General features: G+C 40.0%; 2 protein-coding genes across 9 annotated transcripts in view; one reads left to right on the top strand and one right to left on the bottom strand.

Moving 5' to 3' along the window:
* Window positions 1–10595, bottom strand: part of RAB23 (RAB23, member RAS oncogene family) — a 40927-nt gene extending 30332 nt beyond the window's left edge. Inside the window, exons 1-2 of the mRNA XM_074581542.1 lie at window positions 10406–10595; window positions 1804–1924 (exon numbers count right to left, since the gene is read on the bottom strand). The gene's annotated coding sequence lies outside the window, so the exon portion shown is untranslated. The remainder of the gene's footprint in view (window positions 1–1803; window positions 1925–10405) is intronic.
* Window positions 5073–27741, top strand: part of PRIM2 (DNA primase subunit 2) — a 132024-nt gene continuing 109355 nt past the window's right edge. The window contains exons 1-8 of one of the 8 annotated variants that reach the window (XM_074581531.1): window positions 5088–5312; window positions 6027–6093; window positions 7352–7453; window positions 11414–11515; window positions 14648–14821; window positions 15526–15629; window positions 15916–15995; window positions 22298–22418. In XM_074581531.1, coding sequence (XP_074437632.1) covers window positions 14665–14821; window positions 15526–15629; window positions 15916–15995; window positions 22298–22418 — 462 coding nt within the window. In that variant the 5' untranslated portion in view covers window positions 5088–5312; window positions 6027–6093; window positions 7352–7453; window positions 11414–11515; window positions 14648–14664. Of the gene's footprint in view, window positions 5313–6026; window positions 6094–7351; window positions 7454–11413; window positions 11516–14388; window positions 14451–14561; window positions 14822–15525; window positions 15630–15915; window positions 15996–22297; window positions 22419–27741 lie in introns of those variants that run through there. The other 7 variants (XM_074581533.1, XM_074581532.1, XM_074581528.1 and 4 more) reach the window with 7 other exon arrangements.

Below are 27741 nucleotides of genomic sequence, written 5' to 3'. Positions count from 1 at the left end.
TTTGGCAGTCTGAGCAGAGGTTGTGCAGCTGTGGTGTCAGAGCTGGCCCGTGGCTCCTTGGTGCACAGACTGTGAAAGCCCTGGTGATGGGGGAAGCTTGCAGCAGGGTACAGAAAGAAAGCTACGGGGTTTACTAAACAATATATACATTATTAAGGTAATGGGAGAGTGTGAATTTGGAAAGGGCGCAAGATGCCATTCTTCAGGGCACGCACCAGCTAAACAGGAAAGTTAGGAAGAAACTGTCCTTATATATCAGTTCCTCCATGACTGCTTACCTCATGGATTCTGTGGAAATTTCCTTTGCAGCATCTGGTACCAATCATAGTCAGAAACAGATCGGATTAAGTAGATGCTTGGGCTGCTCCTGTATTTGCAACTCCTGCACGTTGTATAGATGCATGTGTGTAAAAAGACCTACAACCAACCTCCGTTTGGCATTGCCCTGACGGTAGTGAGTAGGCAGGTGTAGAAAGTGATTGTAAAAGACGTGTCAATGGCTCCTGATGTTTTTCATCAAATAGTTCAACATTTCATTTATCAACCTTCCAGATGGAGAACAACCCACTTTTACTTCATTTGCAGAAGGATATCTATCTGTTCACATTTTTATATCACATTTTTATATAACTGATGTCCTTGGTGATGGTTGCTATGAAAGAATATTTGCGCTTTAATCCAATGTCCCACTTATGGGGCTAGTGCATAGATTGCTTTAGATTCAGATTTTCTACTTTTGTAGCTTTAGATTTCTTTCAATACCAAGGCTCTTTGCCTAGTGATTGGTTTTCAGTCATCTTAGCAAGGGTAGGAGTTAATTTTTATCTTTCTTATTTATTATAGTACTGTGTCCAGCTCTGGAGCCCTCAGCACAAGATGGACATGGACCTGTTGGAGCGGGTCCAGAGGAGGGCCACAAAGATGATCAGAGGGGTGGAGCACCTCTGCTATGAGGACAGGCTGAGAGAGCTGGGGTTGTTCAGCCCAGAGAAGAGAAGGTTCCAGGGAGACCTTATAGCAGCCTTTCAGTACCTAAAGGGGGCTTATAAGAAAGATGGGGACAGACTTTTCAGTTGCACTGGAACAACAGTTTGTGTGCTCACAATGTGAACTGGATTTGAACTCAAATAGTGTTCAAAAAGCACTAAGTTTTTTTCTTAAAGTCAAATCAGTTAGTTCCCTGGTCTGCTTCACAGCATGGCACATCATCACACGGGGATAAAAGAAAATGTCTATGCTACCGTCACTGCGGAGTTTATCATCATGTGAAACCATGGTGTGAGAAACCACGTGAGGTATGGAATATTCTACAGAACTGAATTCTGGTAGTCGTAATCCTTAAGGATCTTCCAATAAAATACCTTCTTCCGTAAGACGTACAAGAGAACTGAGAAAGCTGTATTGTGACAAAATATCTTGGTTTTGCCTCAGAAACGATGTGCTATAAGTTTGCAAGATGGGCACCATATGACCTATCAGCATTGTCCCCATTCCATGCGACATTTTGTGGCGAAGACAAGGACCCACTATTTGCGTTGCAAATACTGTCCACACAGCTGATCTCTGCTGACTGCCTTTGCAGACTGTTGCTAATGCAACTGCAGAAGAAGGATTCTCTATTTGAGTTGGTAATGGCAGTGAATGATTCTTTCTATACTAATGAAAGTAGATTCAAAATAATATAGATCGAAATAAAATAATATAGATAGATAAACATCTCAAAGATGGTAAACATTCAACACGTTGTCTGAAAACTGTCAACTAAGTAGATGAAAGAGGCCCAGATAAATGAGTGTGGCTCACCGGAGGCAAGACAGCAGAAATCATCCGTCACTTTTGATAGCCACTACTTAGCTAATCAGTGTCCAGGATATGCTCAGCACATGTACTGTCTTCTTCTGGCAGCAAGGAAGAAAAGAAGCACCTAGGAAACAAGAATGGGGAAGAGGGTGAGGTTGTTGTGTGTGAAATGGAGCAGAGGGCTGTGGGCATGCTAGGGGAAAGAAAAGATGGTGATCCATAAAAAGCCAAATTGTATGTGTTCTCCTAATCACAGAATAAGTGCTGTACTTCTAATGCCGTAGAGAGTTCAGGAATTACGCCAGGTCCCAAATGCTTCAGGGAGATCTTCTTTATTCAATGACGTGTTCTCAAAGCCCATGTTGGTCACTCTCCCTTCCCAGCTGGAACAAAGCTACTCAGACATCCAGCTCTACACCACAGCAGGCACTGCTACCTTCATAGCTACCCAGAGCTGGAATTAATAGTTTTGAAACATCTGTGTGAGGTAATGGGGACAGAGAGGAATGGATAACACAGCTTGGTTTTTTTTCCCCTTCTGTTTTTAGTTTATTTAAATTCTCGAGTGGATCTAAAATTCCAGAAATAGTGTTATTAATGCCTGTAACAAATACAAGACATGCTATCTTGTCAGGTTTGCTCTCCTGAACTTTTGGTCTATTTATCTTATAATTGCAATGAGTAAGCCAAAAACTGAGATGAGAAACTGGGCAACCACGTGACACTTCAATGAATCTTTCATGAATCTTGTATGTGAAAAAAGAAAATTCCTTACTTACGTTTCTAAACTTTCAGGGATTATTAAAATGCAATGAAATGGGAAAATGTGAATTATTCGCAATTAATTTATTCTTTGTTTTTCTTTGTCTTGACAGTAAAATTAGGTAACAGATATCCACTGTAACACTTTGAGGTTCTCACTGCAATCTGTGAGGAATGCTTCATTTAGAAGTAACTGTTTTTATTAGTATGGCAAAAGAGATAAAAATAATGGATTGGCAAGCGCTTAATTTTATAAAATTTGCTTCAAATTCAGTATTTATTTTGACAATATTTTCTAAGCACATTTAAATGCCTTTTTCCTTAAAATAATGTATTGTTCAAAGGTTAGAATTTCAATTTTTTTGGGGGGGGGGATGTTGATGAAGCAAGCCTCACAATTCAAATCATTATTTAAAATAATACCAGCGCGGAATAGATGCTGCGCTTCTTAATCTTCTACCACTGTAAATGTGTGCAATAAGAAATAGCAATGCTTTGCCTCCCAGGGTGAGGATGGAGGTGTTTTTACAATATTAGTCACAGAACTTATTGCATATCAAACTATTATTGGTGCATTTTGAGATGCTGATGCCATGACATCTTTCAGACATGCCGGTCTGTGCGTTTATAATGAATTGCTTCTCCAGGAGCATGGCTCCTACACTCCACTGCAATACTAACAACGATAAGAAGGAAGAAAGGTATCTTGCTGCTTTTAAACAAATGTTGTCAGCTAAAAATGTATCCAGCATACATAAAGCCTATTCCCTTTTTTTTTTTTTTTTTTTGAAAAAGCCAGTTTCAGATAGTTGAAGAAATCTGAGTAACTCAGATTTCTCTAGTCAGGCTTGTGTAGCAGGCACAGCTGGACTCCAGACACTGACTCATTCTCCAATTACCACTACACAGCTTTTCTTCCAACAGTCCCTCTTCTGCCAATAAATCTTCCAGCTTCCCATAATGTACTGTCAGGCTGAGATCATGTCAACGTAGACATAAAAACTAAATCTATGTCCACGCCCATAAGGAGGAAAACAAGGCAAGAAATTTGTAACACCCATAAAAGAAAAAAAAAAAAAAAACTGGGAAACATACAGACAACTTTAGAACTTCTTTGTACAGACCACAGTAGAAATATTCTGCATCTGTGTTTACTAGGCTGCCCTCTGTAAGTCTTCTGTATCTCTTTTGCAAGCGGGAGAGGAAAGCAATTTATACTTAAGAAAGGCTACTCTTAGTTAAAAGCAACAAGACAACAAAATTTGACTTTGTAAGATGTTACAGCCAAGCTATAGGGAAAAAACCCCCACATTTTGGTAAATATAAGAAAATAGACAGTGGTCTCTACCAGCCTAGTCTTGCTGTCATATGTGAAAAAATAACTATTGATCTAAAGGACTGTTTGCAACATCTTGCTGCAAACTTCAGATATGTAATATGTTCCACGTTCTTGTGACCACAGCATGTGGGCTTTACTAAGCTTTGGCACAACCAGATCCCCCTTTTACTTCAAATTTACTCCAGAAAATTTGGATTTGAGTTTAACTGAAAGATCCCAAGATTTGTTCTTTCCTAAACCAGGTATCTTAGATCAATTTTAGTTGTACAGATCCATACGGTGGATGAAATTCTATGGCCTGTTGTATGTAGGCAGTTTAAATATATTTTCTTCCAGCTCTAAAATCTATTGAAAAACAAAGCAGAAAAAGTAAATCATAGAGTGCATTCTATTTTTTCTAATTGTGTGACCAGTCTCTTTCTGTAGACCACCACTAAGAGCACCTTCCAGTGAACCCATCATCGGTAGACCACAATTTAAAATAGACAATTGTCACTGATGGGAAATGATCTGTCAATCACAAAAGCAATCTAGAAATTGTACTTGTGAATTTCCAGAGCAATCTCATTTTTTAAGGAGTTTTTACAGGTATCCAAAGATTCTAGCCAACTGACTTCTTAGTCCTACACAGCATGGGAAAGATAATACCCCAAAGTAAAAGTGTGGCTAGTAGAGAATCCCAACAGCAAAGACAAATTGTTATAAAAATTTGGTTGGTTTCGCAAAGTCTCAGCCAGGCACTTTTTTCAGTCTTTTCGAAGTTCAAAAATGTCAGGGAGAATGAGTTTCTGACATTTTCTTTGGCTGCCACTGAAAACTCATCTATATTCAGGCTATTACACTTGAACTTTGAAGAGTCTATCATAGCAGTCTTAAAAAACTTTAATGAGTCCAACTTTAGCTTACTGAGGGGGACAGGAACCTTATAAGTGAATGCAGGTATTTTTATACCAGGCTCTGAGGAAAAAGCTCAATAAAAATTATAGAAGTAAAACACGATGAAGAAGGATAAATGAAATGGGAAGTTATGCGAGTCTTTTACCTCTGAAGCCAATAATCTGTAAGAGCAAATGTATTTGTAATTATCTCAAATGTCATTATACCTCCCCCCTGTTCTTTTTATACATCCCATCACGTCACTGAATTTTCAGAAAAGCCCTGTGTCCCATGTGTTCCTTTGTGTTTCAGTACTGTCAGGAGGCTGCACCAGGAAGGTGCCGCTGTTGCCTACTTGGCCTGTGCCTACGTTTGGAGGGGCTGAAGGCTGGGAGGTGGGAGCTCTGCTCCTCTTCCCCGGACAGTCTGAACTCCTTGGATGGCAAAGCTGAGATGGAGCCAGAATGAAGAACAGAGTCTCGACCGCTTCAGCTGCAACTGCTGAACTAAGGGCCTGGAGATGCAGAATAAGCAGGTCAGTAAGTCTGATGCTGGTGAAAAGAGGTGTGGGAAGAAATAGGGTTCCCTGTGGGGCTGTGAGTGAGGGAGAGAAGTGAAATACGATGGCATTATCCAGGACACCAGGCTGGTTGGGGATGGAGTTACTAGTATTACTCCAACTACTGAATTACGGCTACCTACCAGCGAGGGATGTCTGCATATTTGGAGCTGGGGGATCTGCGCAGGCAGTAACAGAAGCACTGCCTATGCAGGAGACACAGCCGGGGGAGGACATACTGAGGGGATGGGAAAAATGAGCATCATGAGTTCCTGGGGCCTAGAAACTGTCAGAGTGGACTGAGATGTTGTAAGTGAACTGGGATGGCAGGTGAGGAGACTGCGGAGGTAAGAATAGCAGCCTAGCCAGCATACTTCCGAGGACACCTGGGGCTGTCCCTCCCTTTTTGAGACTCTCCTTCTACGGCTTTGGCTTTCTCAGTGCCCTGTGTAGAATTTTCAGGCTGCATGGGCATACAAAGCAAAACCAAGATGCTCCCAGGCCTGTAAATAAATTAACACCCTTGGCTCTGTTCCCTGAGAGTGTCACCTGCTCCCTCCTGCAAGGCAATAAGATCGGTCGGCATTGGATGAGGAGGCGTGACACGGAGGCTGTGCTGCCCCCTCACCACTTGCCACCAAAGGGCTACTGGCAGCTCTCTCACTGCCGTAAAACTGTGTTTTTTTGTAGGAAATTCTCTGTTCACCTTTGCAAGAGGTCCCTGAGAGATGATACAGTGGACTTTTACACCCTAAGTGTGAGTTACCATCACAGAAGAGCACATTTCCAACTATCTGATTTTCTCATTGTCCTTCTCGTTCCAGTTAATCTTCAACTAATTGGACTTTTTAATCAAAACCAAATGTAGTTTTTCTTTTATTACTCTTCTGGTATATTTAGTTTCTTTCTACTAACAAATACATTATTGTTATGCAGTACCTATTTGTACACCATAGAGGGTTTTGTCCTATGTAGGTTTTTGTACTAGCCTCATCTCTCTACTGTGTGGAAAACTTCTAGGGATACGTGCAATATTATGAATTCATCCCACATGGTTTGTTGTTTCTCTTATACTCTTACCAGAGGGAGAACTGTACGTGAAGTTTAGTGCTTTGTTGCTGTGTGTTATTGCTTATTTTTAAAAGCATTTCTATTTATTTAACAATTTGTATTTATGATAGAGAAAGGAAGGCAAAGAATTTCTTGCACTTGAAGTGAAAGCATGGAAAACTGGCTCCCCAAGCCCCTGTCATCTTTTACCTTCCTAGAAAGATGCTTTATTCCCAAGGAAAATAATTGTTGGCCTTAATCTTAGGTGATCCTTTGGCCATGGAAATGTGTTTGTCCTCAAGAGTAAGAGAAAGGCTTTGCATTCAATAGAGAACCACTACGGGGAACAAAAAAAAAAAAAAGACAGAAACTTTTCCTAATCAATAAAATACCAAACAAATTTGTTGGAATACAACAAACTTCAAACTAAAGCACACAAACTAAACCAGTCTGAGAGCTCTTTGTGCTATGTGACCCCACAGCTGTGGACTTTGTAGAAAAAAAATGTCTTGTGTTGACTTGAGACTTCCAGCCTTTAGAATTGTTGAAAAGATCTCTGAAATAGTAGGTGATTGTAAACTAGAGCAGCTCTAACACATGTGAATTTTCTGCTATTCTAAAACAAGACTTGGCTGGCTCTCTGAAATGCAAAATTCAGCATTTTTTGCTGTGCAACTGACCATTTTCCTGCAGCTAAACTACGCTCATTTTGGTTTATTTCCCTGCTTTCTAGAATCTGCCTATCGGTGCCCATTACTCGGTGCTCTTGCCTTGCAGGGTGAAGGCGGCCGAGTGTGGACTCTCTGTACTATGCAATCGAGAGAGGGAGGAATCAGGAGAGTATTCAGACTGCCAGAAACAGCAAGAAGAATAGGGAGAAATGTCAACAGTGATTTTTAGCTGTGATGACTGCTATTGTAACCATTGTACCTGCTTAACCGATCTTTGCTTTACTCTACTTTCAGTCTACTTTTGCCTAAAGTTTGGTCTAGAGGAACTTCTGCTCTTGAAAGAACTAGCACGGAGCATCAAGTTGTCATAGAGACCATCATATTCATCGTAAATTGGTGAGGCACTCAACACCTCCACATGTACTCAACACTCAATATATAATTACATATCTGCCACCGTTCATACCCATATTTATCTGCATACAGTTCATTGAGAAGGCAAAACTGCAGGCACTGAAGTGTGTAATACCATGCAGATACCCACATAAGTAATGGGTCTATAAAAACTAAATATGTATACAGAGAACACAGTCACTTTTGAAAGCATTTGGGATGCTATATGCTAGGGAAAAAAAATGCTGCTGCTTTTTTTTGCCATGCATCAATGCCACCTAAATATGACAGTAAGGTATACCAGCTGGATTCATTTGGATTCATTGTGATCCACCCTTGACATTTAACTGTTACCAGATTTGTTATAAAAATGTTAGGTCTTCAATATATCTAATAACCTTGTGGTTTTGAAAGCAGTATGTTGTGAATAATTGTGCAATGGATAAACTCGGTTTATCCAAACTCGGAAGTATAAACGCAGTCATCTCTTCTACTTAGTGTGGCTATATTGTAGGCAATTTTAATGGTGATTTAAAATTTATTAGTCTCAGCTTCTGAAATTTGTTATGCAAAGGTACCATGTAGTTTTCAAAGCTATTAATGTGTGTACCAGATTTCTACATATTCACGTAGGCGATCTGAAGAAAGATTGCCAAGATACTGGTGCCAATAGTTATTCTAGCTCTGTAGTATGAAAATAAATCAACAGTTTTATCAGCAAGCCCTGAATTTTAAGGAGCATTACAGTAGGAACTGATGTCCAGAGTGCTGGAGGATGGGATTGGGGTTTTACATTCTGAGGCTACATTCTGCTTCCAGTGAAACCAATGCAGTTTTAGACAAGACTTAATGGGGAGAGGAGCCTTTATTGGAACATTTCACCGTTATTTTTCAATAAGCTAGTCGGTGTTGCTTCTTTAGCTCAACTGCCACAAAGCCTCAGCCAAAGGAAATGGTAGAACATGACAAAAGTGATATAAAGAAAAAAATACTAAGAACTAAGACAAAGTAATATATTTAGTTTCTAGTAGGAAGGTGGCTCAAGAATGAGCTAGCATGTTAATCATCTTCATCTCGTATGTCTTACTCAGGCAACTTCCTATTAATTTGGGATTATGCTTGCGTAAGGCTAGACATAAGGGTTATGTCTAACTCCTTGTGATGGTATCAAGTCATAACAGGGAACAGGACCTAGTATTACGTACAAGGGAGACTCTTTTCCCCTAATTTGCAAAAATACTTCAGTTTCCACTCCTGTGCATCGCTTACATTTGAAAAAGACCACAAAACCCAAAACCAGAAAACAAAAAAAAATCCAACCCAACCCAAACTTGAGACAAACAAACGGAAAATACATCAGCTACCCAGGCACCTAAATTTAGGCAGGCTGGATGTCCTTTCGGAAGCCGGTGGGATACCTACCTCTTTCCAAGTATTCCATGGGAAACTATTCCTTTTAAAAGAAGAGCTTAAAAGGTAGGTGCGGGTTTAGTGACTAGATGAGGCAGACCGGCTACCACCCTGGTGTTTATTTTGGGAGTTTTCACTTGCAATGGTGAAAGTGCTCTGGGTAAGTGTAACACGGAGATTTATTAGCAATTGGAAGGCGGCTCGCCACTTATGTTTAGGTTGGAATTTTGCAGGCTGTTTTACACGGTGACTGGGTACTCGAAAACTCAGTGTGTGTCAGTACAGAACAGGACATTTTTTCATGATCAAGTCATAGGCTTAATACGGGAAATCCGCCTGGCCAAGTCTGTATTATTCAATAGCCCTAAATAAACACCCAAAAGGCTGAAGAAAATCCTTAAACTGCAGTGAGTTTCTTTTAATAGAGATAGAATAATATTTTGGAACTTTCAGACAATAAGAAAGTCTCCTTGTAAAAAATATTTTAAACCTCCTTTGCCTTATTCTGAATCCTGACAATTAGTGCTTTATATCATTAAAAGAAAAAGATAAAAAAATCCTAGATACATTGCTATGTCTAGTTTTTATGATGGAGAGTAATTCTTTCAGGGTTAGAGAAATTTTTCAATTGCCTACAGATTACTTCATAAGAAAGGATCCTATTCTCTACTGCTATACAGGTAGAAATTTGATTAATCTCAAGAGAGTATTAGAAATGCAGCAAATCTTAAATATTATATGTAACAAATGCATTTTTTTTCTTGTAAATTAGTTTAGTGGTAATCATTTCCAAGAAAAGAAAACATCAGTATCTATACAGATAGAAAGACTGAAAAACTTCTTTGCGTGTTTCAGAAGCTCACATTTTAAATATGGTAAAGATAGATATTAGATGAGGAAAAAGAAGATGCTTGTGCAGCAGAATACATTAAGCCTACAAAATAATTCTACTTTCTTAGTCCTCATGCGTGATAGTTCAAACCTTCCCCTGTTTGTTTGGAGACGACGGAGCGGTGGCTGATCTCAAGCTATATTTAAGCTGATCGACCAGGATGTTTGTGTTAACTGGCTGCTTGCTGTTGCTCCACGCACAAAAGAGGCTGAGTTCTGCTTTTCTTTCCCATGGTAGAAATTTGAATCTCTCTCTCTTTCCTTTACCCAGACTCTGATTTCTCAAATTTGCCAGTACTTCTTATCTTTGATGCTTCAGCCCCTCTCTCTAACATTGGTTGAATGCTCAAAAGTTATTAAAGGAAGAGTAACAAAAGAACCCACCTCACTCCCCCAAGCCCCAGCATGGCAGGCAAAATTATTTAAAGCACATGGAACATATTGTAATGGAGTAGAAGAGTGGTATCCTTTTGGAGAAGCCTAGCACAGGCACAGGCAGATTCTTCCTTGATATGTAGCCTGAAAAATGATGCTAAGGGATTGAAAATACGATATGTAACAGAACAAGGATGCAGTGAGCATATTCGCTACATCAGCCTAAACATACTGAAGAAGATGCATGCAGTGAGAGGCGGAGGTGGATGATAGACCTACCTGTCAGGATAAATTTAAGAAGATTGTGAAGATGTATCTAGATTTCCTCCGCCTGTGTACCAGAGCCTTGGACAGGGGACTTGGGGAATAAATCCAGGATCTGAAAGCGCTGTATGAGTGGAGCCAGAGAGACTTAGAGTGTCACAAGGGATGTGACCGTCATCACTCCCCACTTAAATAAATTAACACTGAGAGATTGAGAGTGTATTCTGACTAAAATAGCCCCCTGAACTTCTATTCACTGCATGATTCACGCTTTACTCGCTTCAGAGCCTGCAGGAATTTAAAGGCCAGCTCAGAACATTTGCCCTGTTATTTATAGTAAGTACAGAGGTATCTGTGCATCGTGGTCAGAAAAAAAATCTCCCTATAACCTGGATGGCAAATATTTAAAGAAGTAATAAGAAAACCTGGAGCAGAGAACTGCAAAACAGACATACAAAGAGAAGTTGGGCCAGCCATGATACAAATACACTACAGGAAAAGTGTAAATCTGTCAAGACTTCTGAAAAAGCCAGACCAGTAAAGGAATTGAGTTAAAGGATGGAAAAATCTATAAATAAAGATTGTGAATAAGCAAAAGTTTAAAAAAAATTAGGAGTATTATTTTAAAAGGTGAAAACATAAAGAAAGCAAGTTACAAAGACAATATATAGAAAGACTGAGTTACATGAGAATTCTATCAGGCTGATGATACACACAGTAAATAAGATTGTGGTAGATTAACAGCTGAAAAGGAGCTGGAAGGAGAGAAGGGACATTTTGTGCTAATCCCTGCCATCCATAGAGATCCAAACATCCCAGACATGATGGATCAATGGGGCACCTTGAAAAAGGGACTGGATATTGGCATCACCATATCTACCCTCTTATTAGCAGTGGTAATCATACTGGGTTCTGATGGATTAGCACCGGGCACTCTGCTAGCTAGTATAACAAAAGTGGGAGTAGAAACTGCAATGATATATATATTTAATGCAAATAAGGGATTTGGATTTTGTTAATTAGGTAGCGGAACAGGTTGGGATACGATGGATTGGACTGTGTTTGGATGGGATGATGGTGACAGTTTGACAGCTGACCATATGGATGTTGGAAAACATTTGTGAGGTGGGTTGTTGCAACATCAATGATTCTCTTAAAAAAATACTTCAAAAATCAGTCCCTATTGGTAATGTTACTGTGGAATTGATACTGTTGAAACTGTCTATAGGTTTCAGTAAATACGTCAGTAAGAAAGTTTGGGTTACGAGATGGTTTGAATTGTGATTTTGGGAGTTTTCCACTATGATGATATCTTTTCACTTCTTTGTCTGTTTTCTTTTCCCAAGAAAAGGATTTTTCTGTGAAAGGGCTGATAAACCCCTCGTAAGGTTTTGCATTGTAAAATTTAGTTGAGTCTTGTAATATAGATGTTAATTATGCTTCTTAATTTCTGCTGAAGTAATTGTATGACTTTTTGCAATAATGTTAGTGTTAATGTTTAATTGAAATTAAAAAAAAAGAAACAGGTTAGGTCTTCACGTAATTTCAGACAATTTTGGGATCATTACTTAGTATCAGTGAAACAAAAAAAATTTAAAAAAGCAGATGTAGACATAACTGCTGACCTGTAAAAAATCAGCAGGACAGGTTTCAGTAGAAGAAATGCTGATGGACAGCAAACTGCATACCATGGTTTCTAATAGAGTGGTACTGCTTACATGCCAAACCCTAAACATTAATTGAAATGAAATGGAAAAAAAAAAAAAAAAAAGAAAAGCATTGCTGGTTTCTGCGGAGTGCTCCTCAGCTTTGTCGCATTTCTCCCCCTCCGGTCCAGGCCGGGTACAGCACTCAAAGCAAATGTGCGAGCTCTTGTCTTACTCCCTGACCTGCCCTGGCCGGTGCCCTGCCAGTCTCAGTAAGATGTCTTGGATATTAACATGCTGGTCAGACAAAGGCAAAAGCTCTGCCTTCTTGCAACTACTAGGTGGATTTTGGTGGATTCACTTCTATGCTGGAGCAACTTGTGTAGCAGCCGGGTGGAGAAGGGAAGAAACTGTGCAGGGATGAGCACTGGCTATTCGAAGAAAGTTGCTTTGGGTTGAAGTTGCTTTATATATATAAAGATATAAAGTTGCTTTGGGTTAAACATAAAAAATAATATAAAAATATATAATAAGATACCGACAGCATGTTTTCCCCTGGAAAACTACAGAACAGCCCTGGAGAGTGAAACTTGTTTTTCTATCCTGTTAAACTCTTCAAATGGTCCCTTAGCAGAGGTTTGGCCCAGACCAAAGAGCACGTTTCACAGTTTGAGAATTAGCATGAGGAGTATTCTCCCTAGGCAATTTGGAGGTGGCCACCTTGTTTCGAAGGGTAATTTTAGTGGGTTATCCCATGTCAGTTGAACTCAGCGTCACATTTAATCTACAAGTACAGAGGCAGGACACAGTTTTAGGCTGGCTTCCAGTGGCAGTGCATGTTAATGCTGCAATCAGATTACTCAGCAATGCTGTAGGTGTTGCCCATGAACATGAGACCAGCATGTGTCCTTGTCCATGATTGTGTCTTTGTTCTTAAGAACTTACCAGCCTAAGCTGCTGATGTTCCTCACTTGGTGGGCATGAACTATTTCAATTCTGATTTTCCATCCCTTTACACTCTGAATTTGTTGCAAGATCATTAAACAGCTTTTCTGGTTGGGGAAAATTAGCAAGTTAGGGGCATTCTAAGGCAGGGACACAAAACAGAACATAGAACCATAGAATTGTTAGCGTTGGAAGGGACCTTAAAGATCATCTAGTTCCAACGCCCCTGCCATGGGCAGGGACACCCCCCACTAGACCAGGTTGCTCAGAGCCCCATCCAGCCTGGCCTTAAAAACTTCCAGGGATGGGGCTTCCACCACCTCTCTGGGCAACCTGTTCCAGTGTCTCACCACCCTCATGGTGAAGAACGTCTTCCTAACGTCCAGTCTGAATCGTCCCATCTCAGATGCAGCAAAATGGTCAACCCAGTGGCAAAAATGGCAAATCCTGCAGTTATCTTGGAAAAATGATGATATTATACAACTGTAGAATGGTGCGGAGTTTATGGGATCATGGAATTAGAAGGAAGTTCCTCAGTGTTTGAATACTGTGCTGAACATTTCATGTTCAAACCAGCTTAACAGCATCGTGAAACATGGCCAGGCCCTCTGCAATGGTGGCCACCTGATGTAGCCCAGTGCCAGTAATGGACTTTACTGCTCTTTGGCCCCTGGGAGCCCCATTACTGCAGTATTTAAGCCTTCCAGTACCTAAAGGGGGCCCCCTGGAAAGATGGGGAGGGACTCATTATCAGGAAACGTAGCGATAGGATGACGGTTAACAGTTCTAAACTAGAAGAGGGGAGATTTAGACATTAGGAAGAAATTCTTTACTGTGAAGGTGGTGAGGCACTGGAACAGGTTGCCCAGAGAAGCTGTGGATACCCCATCCCTGGAAGTGTTCAAGGTCAGGCTGGATGAGGCTTTGAGCAGCCTGGTCTAATGGGAGGTGTCCCTGCCCATGGCAAGGGGTTTGGAACTAGATGATCTTTAAGGTCCCTTCCAACCTGAACCACACTATGATTCAAGATTTTGAACATATAAGATGCCAGCGGGTGGGCAGGTGGTGGAAGCGACTTCCACCCAGACCCCCACAGCCATCCCTGAGGGGGAAAAAAAGGAGGGAGAAGATTTGTTTCATTTGGTGGCAAATATTTTTAAACATGAAAAACGAGTCATGAAAACGAGGAACTGACAGAAAGTTAGTTACAGCGTACCACGCGCTGCCAGGAAACCCGGCCAAAAAGACCATTTTAATCACTTTAGACGTTTGGGTACGACAGACCAGCCCACACAGCTCCCACCGCAACCGCCATGTTGGCGCCGGGCACCGTCCCCGGGGCCTCCGCTCGCCTCGCTGTCGCCAGCCAATAGCCGCGCGGGAGGCGTGGTCCCAGATAGGCGGAGCGGGGCAGTGGGGCGGAAGTGGGCGGGGCTGGCTGCGCGCGGGAAGCCGGGGTGCGGCGGCAGGTGAGGGCCTGCGCCTTATGGCGGCGGGCGGGGGCGGTTGTCGTGGGGACCGGGGGGTTGGTCACTCCGGGAGGGGGCGGCTGGTCACTCCGGGAGGGGGCGGCTGGGTCCTGTCCCACTCGAGGGCCGCCTTCCCCTTCTTCTTCCAGCCGGCCATTCCCCTCCTCCTTCCCCTCCGTGCTGCCTCTCGCCCCCAGGCCCGCCGGCGGGGTAGATGGAGTTCTCCAGCGGCCGAGCGAGGCTGAAGCAGGGGCGGCTGGCGGGGGACCGGCGGGAGCTGTACCCTCACAGCCTGCAGTTCTACCTGGAGCCCCCCACGGAAAACATCTCGCTGGTGGAGTTTGAGAGCTTTGCCATCGACCGCCTGAAGCGTGAGTAGCGTCCCCGGCCGTCCCCGTGTCCCTTGTCCCGCCCTCCCTCCGCCGAAGCTTTTCATTCTTCATGTCATGGCTGTATGTATTTTTGGCGGGCTTAGATACTCTCTTTGCCGGTTATTAATGTGAACTCGCTGCCTGCTCGTGCTGAAATGAACGCCCTTTAAAGGAAAATCTGTTGCTTTAAGTATTTCAGAGCACTGTGACTGATTTCACAACAAGTGTTTGGTGTACAGCAGCCAGGACTGTATAGTTTTGATTTATTTTGGTGGGTTTTGTGAGCATGTTTTGCTTTCTAAGTGTTGCGACCTGTTCTATGTCATCTCAGTACAGCAATTCAGATCGTTGTAGCTGGGCGCAAGGGTTCCCCTGAACTGCAGAAAACCACTGAATCCAAGGTTTCCTTCATTTCAGTGGAAACCGGTGTTGAGGGACTGATCCGTCAGTTAGGGTTTTTCCTTTTCCGTATTGACTGTGTGGATCTTGGAGCTGGGTGAGCTGTTCAGGAGTTGTGGGCTACAGGGTAAGGTGGTCCACGCCTCATCCTCCATGTTACCCCTTTGCTCCTCATACCACAAAAAGCAATTCCCATGGCCTTACCCCAGTTTGTGCATTTCCCAAGACATGACTGTGTTAGATTTCTTTTCATTATGTTGTCTTTAACACGGACTTTTTCTTCTCTTTTCTCCAACCCCCCCCAGTGCTCAAAGTAATTGAAAACCTTGGTGTCAGCCACGTAAGAGGTAGTGATACATACAAAACTAAGCTGGAGAGTGAGCTCCGGAAACTTAAGTTTCCCTACAAAGTAAGTAAAAATGAAAAAAGGGAATTCTCTTGCACTTTACACCACTTAAGAACTCTGAATAAAAGTACAGGGGATGTAATACTGTCCTATAACTTAAATTCTGTCATTTTGTTAGAGCTGTAGGTTTTTTTGAGAGTATAGGTTTCTTTCTTTAGGGCAGCACACTTCTTTAATAGCCTTGCATTTATTGTCTTAAAGATGAGTATTAATACACCACACAAATTAATTGTGGATTTTTAATCTGGGAGAGATTATTTCTCTGAAATAATAATAATATGTTCTGTAGGCTTTAGCTGAGGATGATTACGAGGCAAGAAGAAAAGACCATATCTCTCATTTCATACTGCGCCTTGCTTACTGTCAGTCGTAAGTACTTATTGGATTATGCCATACTTTTATTAATTTTAAATGTATACAGATGCTACATTGCTTTATTATAGACATTACAGATATTTTAGAGTTGCGTGGGGGTTTTTTTGCTAGGAACATGATTTCAACTGTGATGAAAAGGGATGCTTGGAATCAAAATTAATATACAGATTTTGTAATAGTTTAAAAAAAAAAAGAAAGGATAAACGTTTGGGTTTTAAGCACATGTCATGGTTTAACCCTAGCCAGCAACTAAGTCCCACACAGATGCTTGCCCGCTCTCCCCTGGTGGGATGGGGAGAGAATCGGAAGAGTAAAAGTGAGAAAACTTGTGCGTTGAAATAAAGACTGTTTAATAGGTAAAGCAGAAGCCATGCGTGGAAGCAAAGCAAAACGAGGAATTAGTTCCTTTCTTCCCATCAGCAGGCAGATGTTCAGCTATCTCCAGGAAAGCAGGGATTCATCATGTGTAATGGTTACCGGGGGAGACTTTCGCCATAACTCCGAATGTCCCCCTGTCCTCCTTACCCCAGCTTTTTATTACTGAGCATGGTGTCATATGGTATAGAATATTGCTTTGGGCCCTTGGGGTCAGCTGTCCCGGCTGTGTCCCCTCACGACTTCTTGTGCAGCCCCAGCCCTCGCTGGTGGGGTAGTGTGAGAAGCAGAAAAGGCCTTGACTCTGTGTAAGCACTGCTCAACAGTAACTAAAACATCCCTGTATTATCAACACTGTTTTCAGCACAAACACAAAACGTAGCTCCATACCAGCTACCATGAAGAAAATTAACTCTGTCCCAGCCAAAACAATAGAACATTGATTCGAGTCTCTTCCTTTTGACATCTTCTTTGAGATTAAAGCACGTCAGTATTAAGTGTTTGTCAGACATTCTCAGTGATTGATACTTCACTTTAAATTAACTGCTGTGCTTAAACTGTTGATTACTGACTAAAGACCTGACTATGTAAATAGGCTTTATATTATTGTCTAAAGAAAGTGCCTGGTTTCTGGCAAACTAAAAATACCATCTGAGTTTGATATTTCCTCTACTGAGTCTGCTTTTCTTCCAAATTCAGTGCTGTGGATGGTTGCACTGCAATTTTTTTGCTGTGTGAAATCTCAGGCACAATGTTGGTCTCGTGAAGTGCATTCCTTTTGCTTCAGCTGTAGTTTTTGGATGAAAGTATAGAGGTTGTCAGTGCTTCATGTCTGTTAGCAGCTTTGTTACACATCAGTGTGAACTCCTGGCTCCTTGCCATTGTAGTCCTTTTTTAGAATTAAAACTAGTGAAGTGTGTACTGTTTTGAATTGTTAATTCAATTGCACTTTAATTTGCAATATAGTTTGTTTAAATTAGATGAGTGTGGTAGAATACATATTATGATACCATGATAGCTGACACGACTGAAGTGCTGCTATGGACGGATACAGATTCATACGCAAAAACAGACCAGGAAGGTGAGCAGGAGGGATTGTACTCTAGGCCAAGATTTGGAGCTGGAATGGACGGGGCTTTTCCTTGGAATGGGTCATGAGACAGTTGAGAGTTTTGAGGCAAGTGTTGGAGAGCAGACCAAGATGGCTGACAACACGGTAGGAGCCTGCTACACACCATCTCATCAGAATAGGTAGTAGCAGAGGCCTCAAAGCCTCCAGATGGAGGAAACCTCACCATCACAGGCCCTGGGTGACTTTAACCACCCTGAAATCTGGATTATTCGCATCCCATCATGTTGCCCTTTCAAAAGACAGCTGGTCTGTGCTGAAGGCAGTTTGTTGATGTATGTTTGTTGATGAGCCGGCTAGATCTGTGATGCCTGTACAATGAGGAACAGGTTGTGGATCTGAAGGTCACTAGCAGCCTTCACTGCAGTGACTCTGATAGTGTAGTTTAAAATCCTGAAAGAAGGGAGGAAGTTGAATGACAAAATTAGAACTGAAATTCCTACTACCTTTCTTTATTCTACATGTATTGTTTGCAATTATGAGTAACAAATGTAATACTGGTTTCTTTCTAGTGCTTATGTTTGCTGTGTTTTGTTGTGTGTTTTTTTTTTTTTTTATAAATTCCCTTAGACATACTGGTCCTGCAGATTTTTGCAAGAAAATATCTTGCTTTACCTATATTGTAAGCTTCTATGAACCTCCTCCCACTCCCCCACAAAGGTAGTATCCCTAAGTAGCTTGGGACTAAAAGGCCCCTGAAAACTTAATGTTTCTTATTATGCACCTAGTGGCATTTCAAATAGTCAGTTTGGTTTCTGTTATCCTCTCTCGTAAAACTTTACTTTAAGCATTCAGTTACTATTTAGATGGGACCATTGCTTTTCTGTGGGAGATGAGACGCTTTGAGGGTGTTTGTAGTGACAGATGCATTTGAAGAAAGTTCTGCTCTTCTGGGAAGTAGAATTGTCTGGTGGTAAGAATCTGATCTGGAATTCAAGAGGCATCTGGTTTTGGTTAGTCTGAGACTTCAGGAGAAATGGGTTTGGATCAAATTCACAGAAGGCAATACAAGCCATGAAACAAAATCTGAAGGTTAGGTATTTGGTTCAGGAGTGGAATTCCGTAAGCTTTGTCTGCTGTGCTGAGAAGGGAGGAAGGCATATGTAAGTGAAGCAGCCTTTCACTCAGGGTGCTGGCTGCAGTTGGTCAGTCAGAAATAATCAAGCAGGGACTTGGCTAAACACCTGCCTTTTGTCACTGATGTGATATCTTCCCCCCTGCCCTGCATCTCCATAATGGCTCTGGAATCTCATGGAATTAGTGATAGATGCAGATAATTGGACTGCTTTCTTTTTCTCTGCAAGTTATCTTTTAAAAAGAAGATCCTTGCCTTTTGTGTGATAGCTTATTTGACGGCAGTGCTTGCTTAGGAAATAAATGGGAGACACATTTCAAACCCTGTGTTTCAGGGAAGTATTTTAAGAATTATATTATAGGCAGGGCAGAGGTGGGCAGCTTGTTGAAGGTGAACCACTGTGTAGAAATAAACACAAGCTATTTTGGGCCAGAGGATCATCAGGAAAGAGCCTGGCTTAGTAGTCTAGGGGGAAAGACTCCTTCTTAGGGAGGAGAGGCCTTGGATGGGGTTCCAGGACGCTCTTTTTAAACTCCTTGCAAATGTATTTTTGTGTTCCTGTTTATATACGGGTACTTTGATGCAGTGTTTCAATAAAGCAGCTTGATAGTCAATTTCCACTTAAAGTAGCTTTTTTTTTTCCTTCCCTTTGTAAAGGTGGACTTAGTGATTACTCATAAAATGGAAAATAGCATCTTAAGCACTGGGAGGTGACCCTGTACCCAGCATTTTTCCTTCTCTCTTGAAAAGCAGATATTTCAGGGATGAGATATTTCTATGCTCTAGAACTGGCATGTTCCCCCAAAGATTAAATTGGGAGGCAAATAGAATATGCTGTTAAGTTTTTATCATACTAGGTCAGAAAAGTAAGTTTGGCACAAATCATTAGGTCAATTGATGAAAGCTATTAAGGTAGGAGCGTATGAAAAAGTGTACTTAAACAGACATAACTGCAAGCTAGCTTGAATTCAGTTCCCTGTGGCCTGCCAGACAGCTGTGTTTACAGGTTTGTTTTCCTGTGACACTGCCTTTTGAAGTTTCTAGTTGGCCAACAGTGCCACCCAGGGGTACAAGTTTACATCAACTTTTTTTCTACTTTGCATCAATCCTCACTTATAAAATTGGATTGTTTTGTTTTGGTTTTTACCTCTTCTACCTTTTCTCTTCTATTCAGGAAACTTTCAAATGTGCTTTTGTGTTTGGTATTTTTTTTTCTTTCTGTCTGTATCACATAACAAGGACAAATTCTTTATCAAACTTCGCAGGACCTTTTCTCTACTTCCTGCCCTTTTTTTTTTTTTGCTTTATGATAAAAAATTAGACTTGTGTGCTGAGATTGCTGCCTCTTACATTGATTAGCGTTAACTTTTATGTGCTTTCTGTACCCATGTTCCCCTTGCTGTCTACCATTTGGAACTTAAACTCTGAGGAATCTTATGGTGTTGGTTGCCTAGTAAAATAGACCTCTGGCCCATGCTCAGGCTATTTACAAGTTAGCGTTAAGTTGTTGGTAACTGAACTTCCATATTTAATTGTGGAGTGTGAGCTACTAGTCTTAGGCTCCGGATTTAGGAGCATGTTCATGTCTTTCTAAAGTACTTCTGTGTTGATGCTTCCTAACAAATATGCCAGTCTGTCCTACTGCTCCTTGGGGGGTGAAGAGGATTGATTTCCAACCTCCCCCTGCCCCGAGTGCTGTTCCCTGATATGAAAGCACCTGTTCTTTCATATTATTTTTCTAGTCAGGAATCTACAGATCTCATTTAAACTGTTGAGTATTGTGCACACAAAAAAGTTTTAAGAGGCAAAAAACGAGGAGACATTCCTCATGTCTGCACTTCAACTACCTGTAACTGTCTCATCTTCAGCAGCAGCAGCTTGGTTAGTTATCTAACGACAGTGACATTGCTTTTCAGTTAAACTTGTCGTTCTGATAAGTATTATTACTAATATGTGTCTGGAATGAGAGTGTACAACTTCTTAAAATGTTAATAATGAGTATAAGGTGTGATTTGAGTTTAGAAATGATGTAAAATTTTCTGAAGACATAAGGAAAAAATGAACATAAATAATGCCCTAATGATAATGTTCCTAAGAAAGTCAGTTTTTAAATATAGGCTGGACACACAGAGTAATGTAAGCCTGCTCATCAGCTAGTTTGTCAACTGTAGGAAGAGTCTGGGTAGGCGTGTGTATTGTATTAGAGATGACAGTAATATTTTCTTGTTTTGGTAACTTAAGTGGATAGGTGGGATTATAGCCTTTGATCTACTCTCCTGAAGGAAAGGAGGAACAAGAGACTGGCTGGCTGGGCTCCAAAGTAACTATATATGCTTAATTTTTTTTTTTTTCCCCCTTAGGAAAACATATGCAGTGTAAGGCTGATGAATTAGAAAAAGAGTCAGTGTCATGTTCTAGGACTTTGTTACTGTCCAAGATGATCACAGAAGAACTGCAGCAGATCAATCATAAAAGCATTAACTTCCATTTTAAGTTGCATGGATTATTAATACGTCCCAAGTACTTATACTTTACAAAGCACCTTAACAGAACCTTTCCATCTGGAATTATAATTTGAATAATAATTACTTTTCTCGAAGCCATATTTCAAGCAGCGCTTTTGTCCACAAAACCACAAACAACTCTGTTGTAATTCACTGGTTCCCTCTCAGAAAAGATCCTTAAATATTGTGAGGAGAACATGTAAGACTGCAGTATTTCTGTGCTCTCTGAATTGTCACAGCAGTAGCCCATAGCGTAGCTCTTGGGGGACAGTTTTAAAGGATGGCCTGTAACAGGTGAGATGCAGTATCATCTGCATTCTGTGCCTGTATGTGCAGGGTGGCTTTTGTTACTAGTGTTCTGGTACCTACTCGCTATAGTTTGAGTAACATGCTGATGCCTGGGAATCTGAGTGCTGAGATGTTAGCAATCCAGTATGCAAAGAGGAATATGAGTACTTAGAGACTGGCTTCAGTATTGTTTTTCGTTTATGCTGTCTACTGACTCCCTACACTGTCCCTGTGTTCTTGTTTATTCTCCTACTTGCTCACAACAGCAGTTGCTAACCCCCTCTTGCTCTTTTGTCAAGTGTTAGGTGTTCTATTTGTGTTCCTCACCCAAGCTCATTGTCATATATTTTCCTTTTGCTTGCTTCCAGGGTATTTTGTGCCTATCATAGAGCACTGTTGTTGTAGTATCCGAGATACGTGCATGTTCCTTCTAGCTGGAGGGTACCCCAAAAGTGAGAATTAAAAGAAGTAGGCTTCATAATGTATTTGCCTCATCAGATTATTTGTGACATTAATTGTTCAACGAAGAAATATTGTGCCATGTTGAAGGAAAAAAAAACCTGTCCCTAAGTACCAAAGGAGAACATTATCTGCAGTTGGTTATTATCTAAACTCAGTAAGGACTGATGAGTACCATTTAAGAGAGACTAATCACTTTCATACCTACAGAGCAATTATCAGTGTTGAGATCGACTGTCTGTTCTTCCAAAACATCCGTAGTCATGCTTCTTTGTGTACTGTCTCTTCAGAAGTCTTGGTTGAGTGCTCCTTACCTTCCAAGCTCCTCAGTTTGTGGGTCCCATGCCAAAGTCAGCACTACATTTAATGCTGTGTTCACTAGGTTTGACATCTAGTTTATAAAGAAAGAGGAAATGCATAACCAGAAAACGTAGGTTTTTTTTTTTTAATTATTCTTTCTTTGCAGTGAGGAGCTCAGGCGTTGGTTTCTTCAACAAGAAATGGATCTCTTACGCTATCGCTTCAATGAACTGACTGACGGTTTAAGGCAGAAATTTCTGGAACATGTTAACTTATCTTTTGAAGCTGTAAGTATGTTACTTTCTGAATTTGTGTTACATGGCACATGCCTGATGTTTTTAAAATTCTCATTAAGCTAGTTTTAGTACTTCTATTTAAAAAAATAAAAAGTGCACTTTGGCTTTAAAAAACAACCACACAGAACTTCTGGACTTGGAGAATAGTTGTGCCACAGAAATGAGGACTAAATGATGTAATTTTGTGCAGCAACAAGAGAAATTCAGTCTGCTTCAGTCAACCAACACTTAACTCGAAAATGTGTAATTACAAAAGCGAGTTAACAAACAATGTCATTCTAATTCTTTATCAACTTTTGAAAAACCTTAAAGATACCAAATCTGTACAGACAAACAACTGTTGCTTTTGAGATGCTTTAGGGATATTACAAAAGAGTTCCTGCTGTTACCTACTGCTTTGTTTGTCTGAGTGGATTGAAGGAAAACATCTATTGCAGTTCCTGCTTTAATGATTTCAGTAAAATTTTGCATTGCAGCTATGAACTATTTTGTTAGAAAGCTCCAGCTTTGCCTGTAGCTCTCTTGAGTAACCTTAATGAATAAAAATTCATGTGTGATCATCACTCTACTGAAAAAACCTTTCTCTTAAAATAGTGCTTAATTAGAAGAGCTTAAATATTCTAAAACATGTGACTGACATGCATTTTATGTTGCTGGATTGAAAGGTCTGGCACCACTGCCTGTTGATGATTAAAGATGACTTGTGCAGTGTTGAGAATGAATTTGTCTAGCTCAACAGTAACACATGGACTTCCATGGGTCTTTGAGAGACTATTGGAAACGTTATTCTTTGGTTCAGCAGACCTTTCAGGGAATGATGTGTTTGTGTGGAGATGTATTTCTGCTGCCTGTTCCCCAGTCTCGTATTGCCCTGTCACAGTTTCAGCATTCAGGCTTGTGAGAATAAATTAATGTTTGCAGGTCGCTGGAAAAAGCTAGGAGTATGGCTTGGGTCTGTGCCACGGAATGTACCTTCAATGTTAAAATGCTTAAGAAGGAATTACTTTCTTACGCCTATTGAGGCAACAAAGTATCATTTCATTGAAAATCTGCTTCCCTGCTTCTGTTTTTCCCCCTTCCACTTCTGGTGGAAATTTATGCAAAACTGATCCCTCCTCGCACTGTTGTGAAAAATATTTGAATGTTACTAAGGAATTCCATGTGTATTTGAACTAGGTCTAAACTCTATTGTGCTATGTAGGGGCCACTAAAAATAAGGCCACTGTAAAAGCAGTATTTTTTTCTCACTGTTGGATTTGTAAAAGACTTTAAAAGGGAAATGAAGATGAACTGTGCTATTCACGCTTCTCAGTTAGAAATTACAGTGTTTTCATGCCTTACTGTGCATAAAACAAGATGGAAATCAAACTTTGTGTCTGCCTGTTAGAAAAGGGAATGGTCTTCAGGAAAAGGAAATAAGTTCTGATATAGCAGTCCAGTTTCTGTATTGGTAAACTGATTGGTATTCTCCTATTGGATTTTAATTGTTTAAGGTATCCTAAAAAAGTTAGCTAGACTTCTTTAAGGAGAAGACAGGTGCCTTGCATTTTCTAGATAATGGTTCTGCATCTCCAAACTGCAATCTGAGACAGGCCAGAGCTGCTGAAGTGCAGGCCTTGGTGTAGTGTGGCATAGCTGTGTCTCCAGTTAACAATTTTAAGAACTACTGTAAGAGGCGATTCTCGGTATTTACAAAAGAACCGGTCAACTTTTTTTGGAGAGGAGGAATAAGTGGATCATCTTTAACAGTGTTGTTACAGTTATCTTCATTTACAGCAACAACAAAGTGAAACTAAACACTGAGAATTCAGTAACTGTCACTTCTCTCCTTTTCATGTTTACTTAAATGGATGGGAAAGTCAGATGTGTATTCTTATAATTTTTGTAGAGGTTTTGCACTGTAATTTCTGAGGTTTTATGAATTACAGATTGAGAATTGCTGCTTTGCAGAATCAAGAAGTCGTCAGTCCCCCTCAGGGATAATATTTAAGCAGCTTAAGAAGAATGTAGCACCAAAGATCTTAGTTAGCAACTTTTTAGAAAGAATGAAGTTGTTAACAACTAGAAGAAAAAAATATCAGACTTTGAATGTTTTATACAAGTCAGCTGCGAAGAATTTGAAGTGATAGTAGTTCTGATCTCATGATTAAAGATAATTTTTATCAAAGAACAAGACCTTTCTGAAAATAAAAATGGACATGAAATGTAATGAAAATGAATGTTTTCACTTTTATACTAGGATTTCTTGTGTCCTGTGACTGATGTTTATATTCCTAATGGAGCAAAATACATGGGAAAGGGTTTCTTAAAATAAGTAAATATTTGCTCTGGGGAGCTCTACCTAATTATAAAGATGCCCTTTACTTGTTAAAGTGAAGCTATAAACTGGTCAAAGTATTCAGATTAAAGATCAGGACGTCAGTATAATGAATTTGTGTTTGCACATGCATAGGATTATGATCGTTCAAAATTCTTACAATGTTTGTGAAAATAGGCTTTGCCACACTTAGTATAAATTATGCAAATTTGAAGCTTAAGTAAGTTCTTCCCTGAAATGTTTTTACAAAGCTGTCACTGCTTTGAGTTAGTCCATCTTTAGTATTTCTGTGAGAAGCCTCTGGAACCTGGGCTTTCTGAAAAAAATGGAAATTTTGCTTTGAGTTTATATTTGAGACGCTTTTTGGAACTACTAACGGGTAGATCGCATTTTAATCACTTGTAGGAAATAGCTTTGGCCAGTCTGTGTTCAAGATGCCTGGACTGGTGCTGCTCAGCCTGCTGGAACACTGGTCCAGTGCTCAAAATTTTACACTGCTCTGAATTATTAGTGTTTATATTATCCTACCAATTTATGGCAGTGTATGGAAGAGGCAGAGCATGGGGTATTGAATAAAATGTCAAGCAACGTAGAGGGTAGAAGGAAAGCAGGAATAACAGGGGTGGGGTGGGAATGATGGACCTCATTTTTACTTTTTTTTTTAATGCAGCAACTTCTGTAAATTTTTAATTATTTACACTTATTTGAAGCTTTAAATTATTTTAAACTCTGATATAGATGTTCAACTGTTTTTGAGATTGAGACCCCACTAGAGCCGTTGACAACTGATATTCTTCCAGTTACTTGTAAATGGTAGAGATGAAAAAAGTTACGTAAATGGTAGAGGTGAAAAAAGTTACGTAAATGGCAGTGGTGTTTTCCTTTTCTTTAAGCATGGATATGTTAGGTTGGATAAGAAGAGGTTGTCAGGTCACTGGTTCTGCCCAAGAGTAGAGACTGCTGAGGATGATTTGGAATTTTACTCTTGTTACTTCTTGGTTTGAAAAACTCAGTGGTCTCAACTTCTGATGTATTCGACATCTCTGACAATAAATTGTTTCAGCTTTTGATTTTTGGCTGTGGTTTGGGTCAGGAGTGAAACTATTTTCTTTATTTGTTTTGGTTAAAGTATTCCGTGTACTGTAATGAGTGTTGGGCTCTTAATTTTTTTTTTTTTGGCAAAAGAAAGCATTTTGATGAAGTGCTGTTTTGCTTGCAAATAGTACAAAAATAATACAGGCTGGTGTACTTTATAGTGTCTGGGTCATTTCCATCATTTATTTTCTAATGCAATGCCAACAGCTATAAACTAAGCAGCTTTAAAGCAGTTGGTATTGCATTAGAAAATAAGTGATTTAAGGTTTGTGCTCTTCAGACAATTTTAAACTTTTTTTAGATGTATCACTTCTTTTTGGTATCCTTTTAAAAGTTAAACCAATCAATTTTGAAGATGACTTCTGTCTTAATAAAATCACTTATAAACCTTTCATTAATAGCTTCCCCCTCAAAATTATTGTATTGAGAACTTAAACAATTCAGAATTCACCCCGTGTTTCCTAAGCTGTAGTTGAACCATATTGTCAAAGGTGATGTTTACAATATAGACTCCTTTCTGGTAAATAGGAAGACACCGAAGAAATTTAACTTTTGGACTTTACCTTTGACAGTAGCTAAATAGTTATATACACGGACACTCACTCAGTCAATGATGTATTAATTGGCAGAAGCCCCTTCCATGTTTTCCTGAGGGTGGTTAGGCTTGGCCTGGGAGCGGAACTTGTTACGTGTCACTTTCACAATAACAATAATATTTTGATAAAATGTTATTATAGGCATTTACTATCTCATTTAAAATGTAGTTTGCTTACAGCAGTGTCATCTAATTGGTTGCCAGTTGTGAGGTATTTCTCTTGATGTTACCTGTTCCCTGGGAAAATGGCAATTTGAATAGCATTTGCTTCATGTTAGTTAAAATTCTGCATCTTGCAAAAAGGACGTAGTAGTTCAGCTCATAGCGTTGGACTTAACATTTGCGAAACTTTCTATTCAGTAATTCTGCAGTTCTCTTGTTCAGTAAAGCTTATTTTTATCTTACTTGACACTTTAATTTCTGGACCTCAGTCTGTAATCTTGCCTGTCTCAACCTTTTATGTAATACTTCATTGATGGCTTGCTGTCAGGTATCCACCAAATTTTGGGGAACTGCCTAAGAGGGAAGACATTGGAAGACTGGTTAATAGTCTTGCCTCAAAACTAAGGTTACTTTTTTTATTTAAAAAACCAAACCCACCACACACGGATCCATGACTCACTCCCTTTTCATTGATTGTATAAGTTTAAATTATTTTAGCATTATGTGGTTTGTCAGCCTTTGAGTATGTTCAAATGTGAGAGTTTCCTGCTTTTGATATTTCCTTGTCCTGAAAGGAGAGAAGTGCTACATTGCCTTTCTTGACACTTTAATATGGGGCATTCAATATGAAAAGAAGATTCTGCTGTATAATTGCTTTTGGTTTTGGTTTGGGTTTTTTTTTTGTGAACAAGAAATATTTACTAATTTGTTCCCTGTTTCTAGAGCTTGCTTATTTTTAATCTATACTTTAGGAGTATTTCCCCCTGATACGTTGAATGTTTTTCTATCACAGTAACAGGAGAATCATATAATGGTTCTGAAGGTATTTCAGAATGTTTACAGTCTATTCTATACTTTATGTACTTTCTAAAAAAAAAAAAAAGGCTTCTGAGGGACAGTGCTGTCATCATCCAGATAAATACTGAAGCTTTTTATGTACGTCATGTAATTTTCAGCTCTTAAGGCACATTAAATAGTCTATATGCAAAGTCAGTCACATAGGGAGCACAGGAAATCCTTAAGCAGCACTCAAGAGAAGTAAATGCTGACATTTAGGGTGACAGAGCCCATCAGAGAGAATATGCAAACACAGGTGTGTAGTTGAGATTTACATTAATTTAGGAGATTAAAGCATTAAAATCTTA

This window comes from Larus michahellis, chromosome 3 (assembly GCF_964199755.1).
Source record: "Larus michahellis chromosome 3, bLarMic1.1, whole genome shotgun sequence".
Taxonomy (NCBI): Eukaryota; Metazoa; Chordata; class Aves; order Charadriiformes; family Laridae; genus Larus; species Larus michahellis.
Note: the sequence above shows the minus strand (reverse complement) of the source record. Positions and strands in the feature narration are given on the sequence as shown.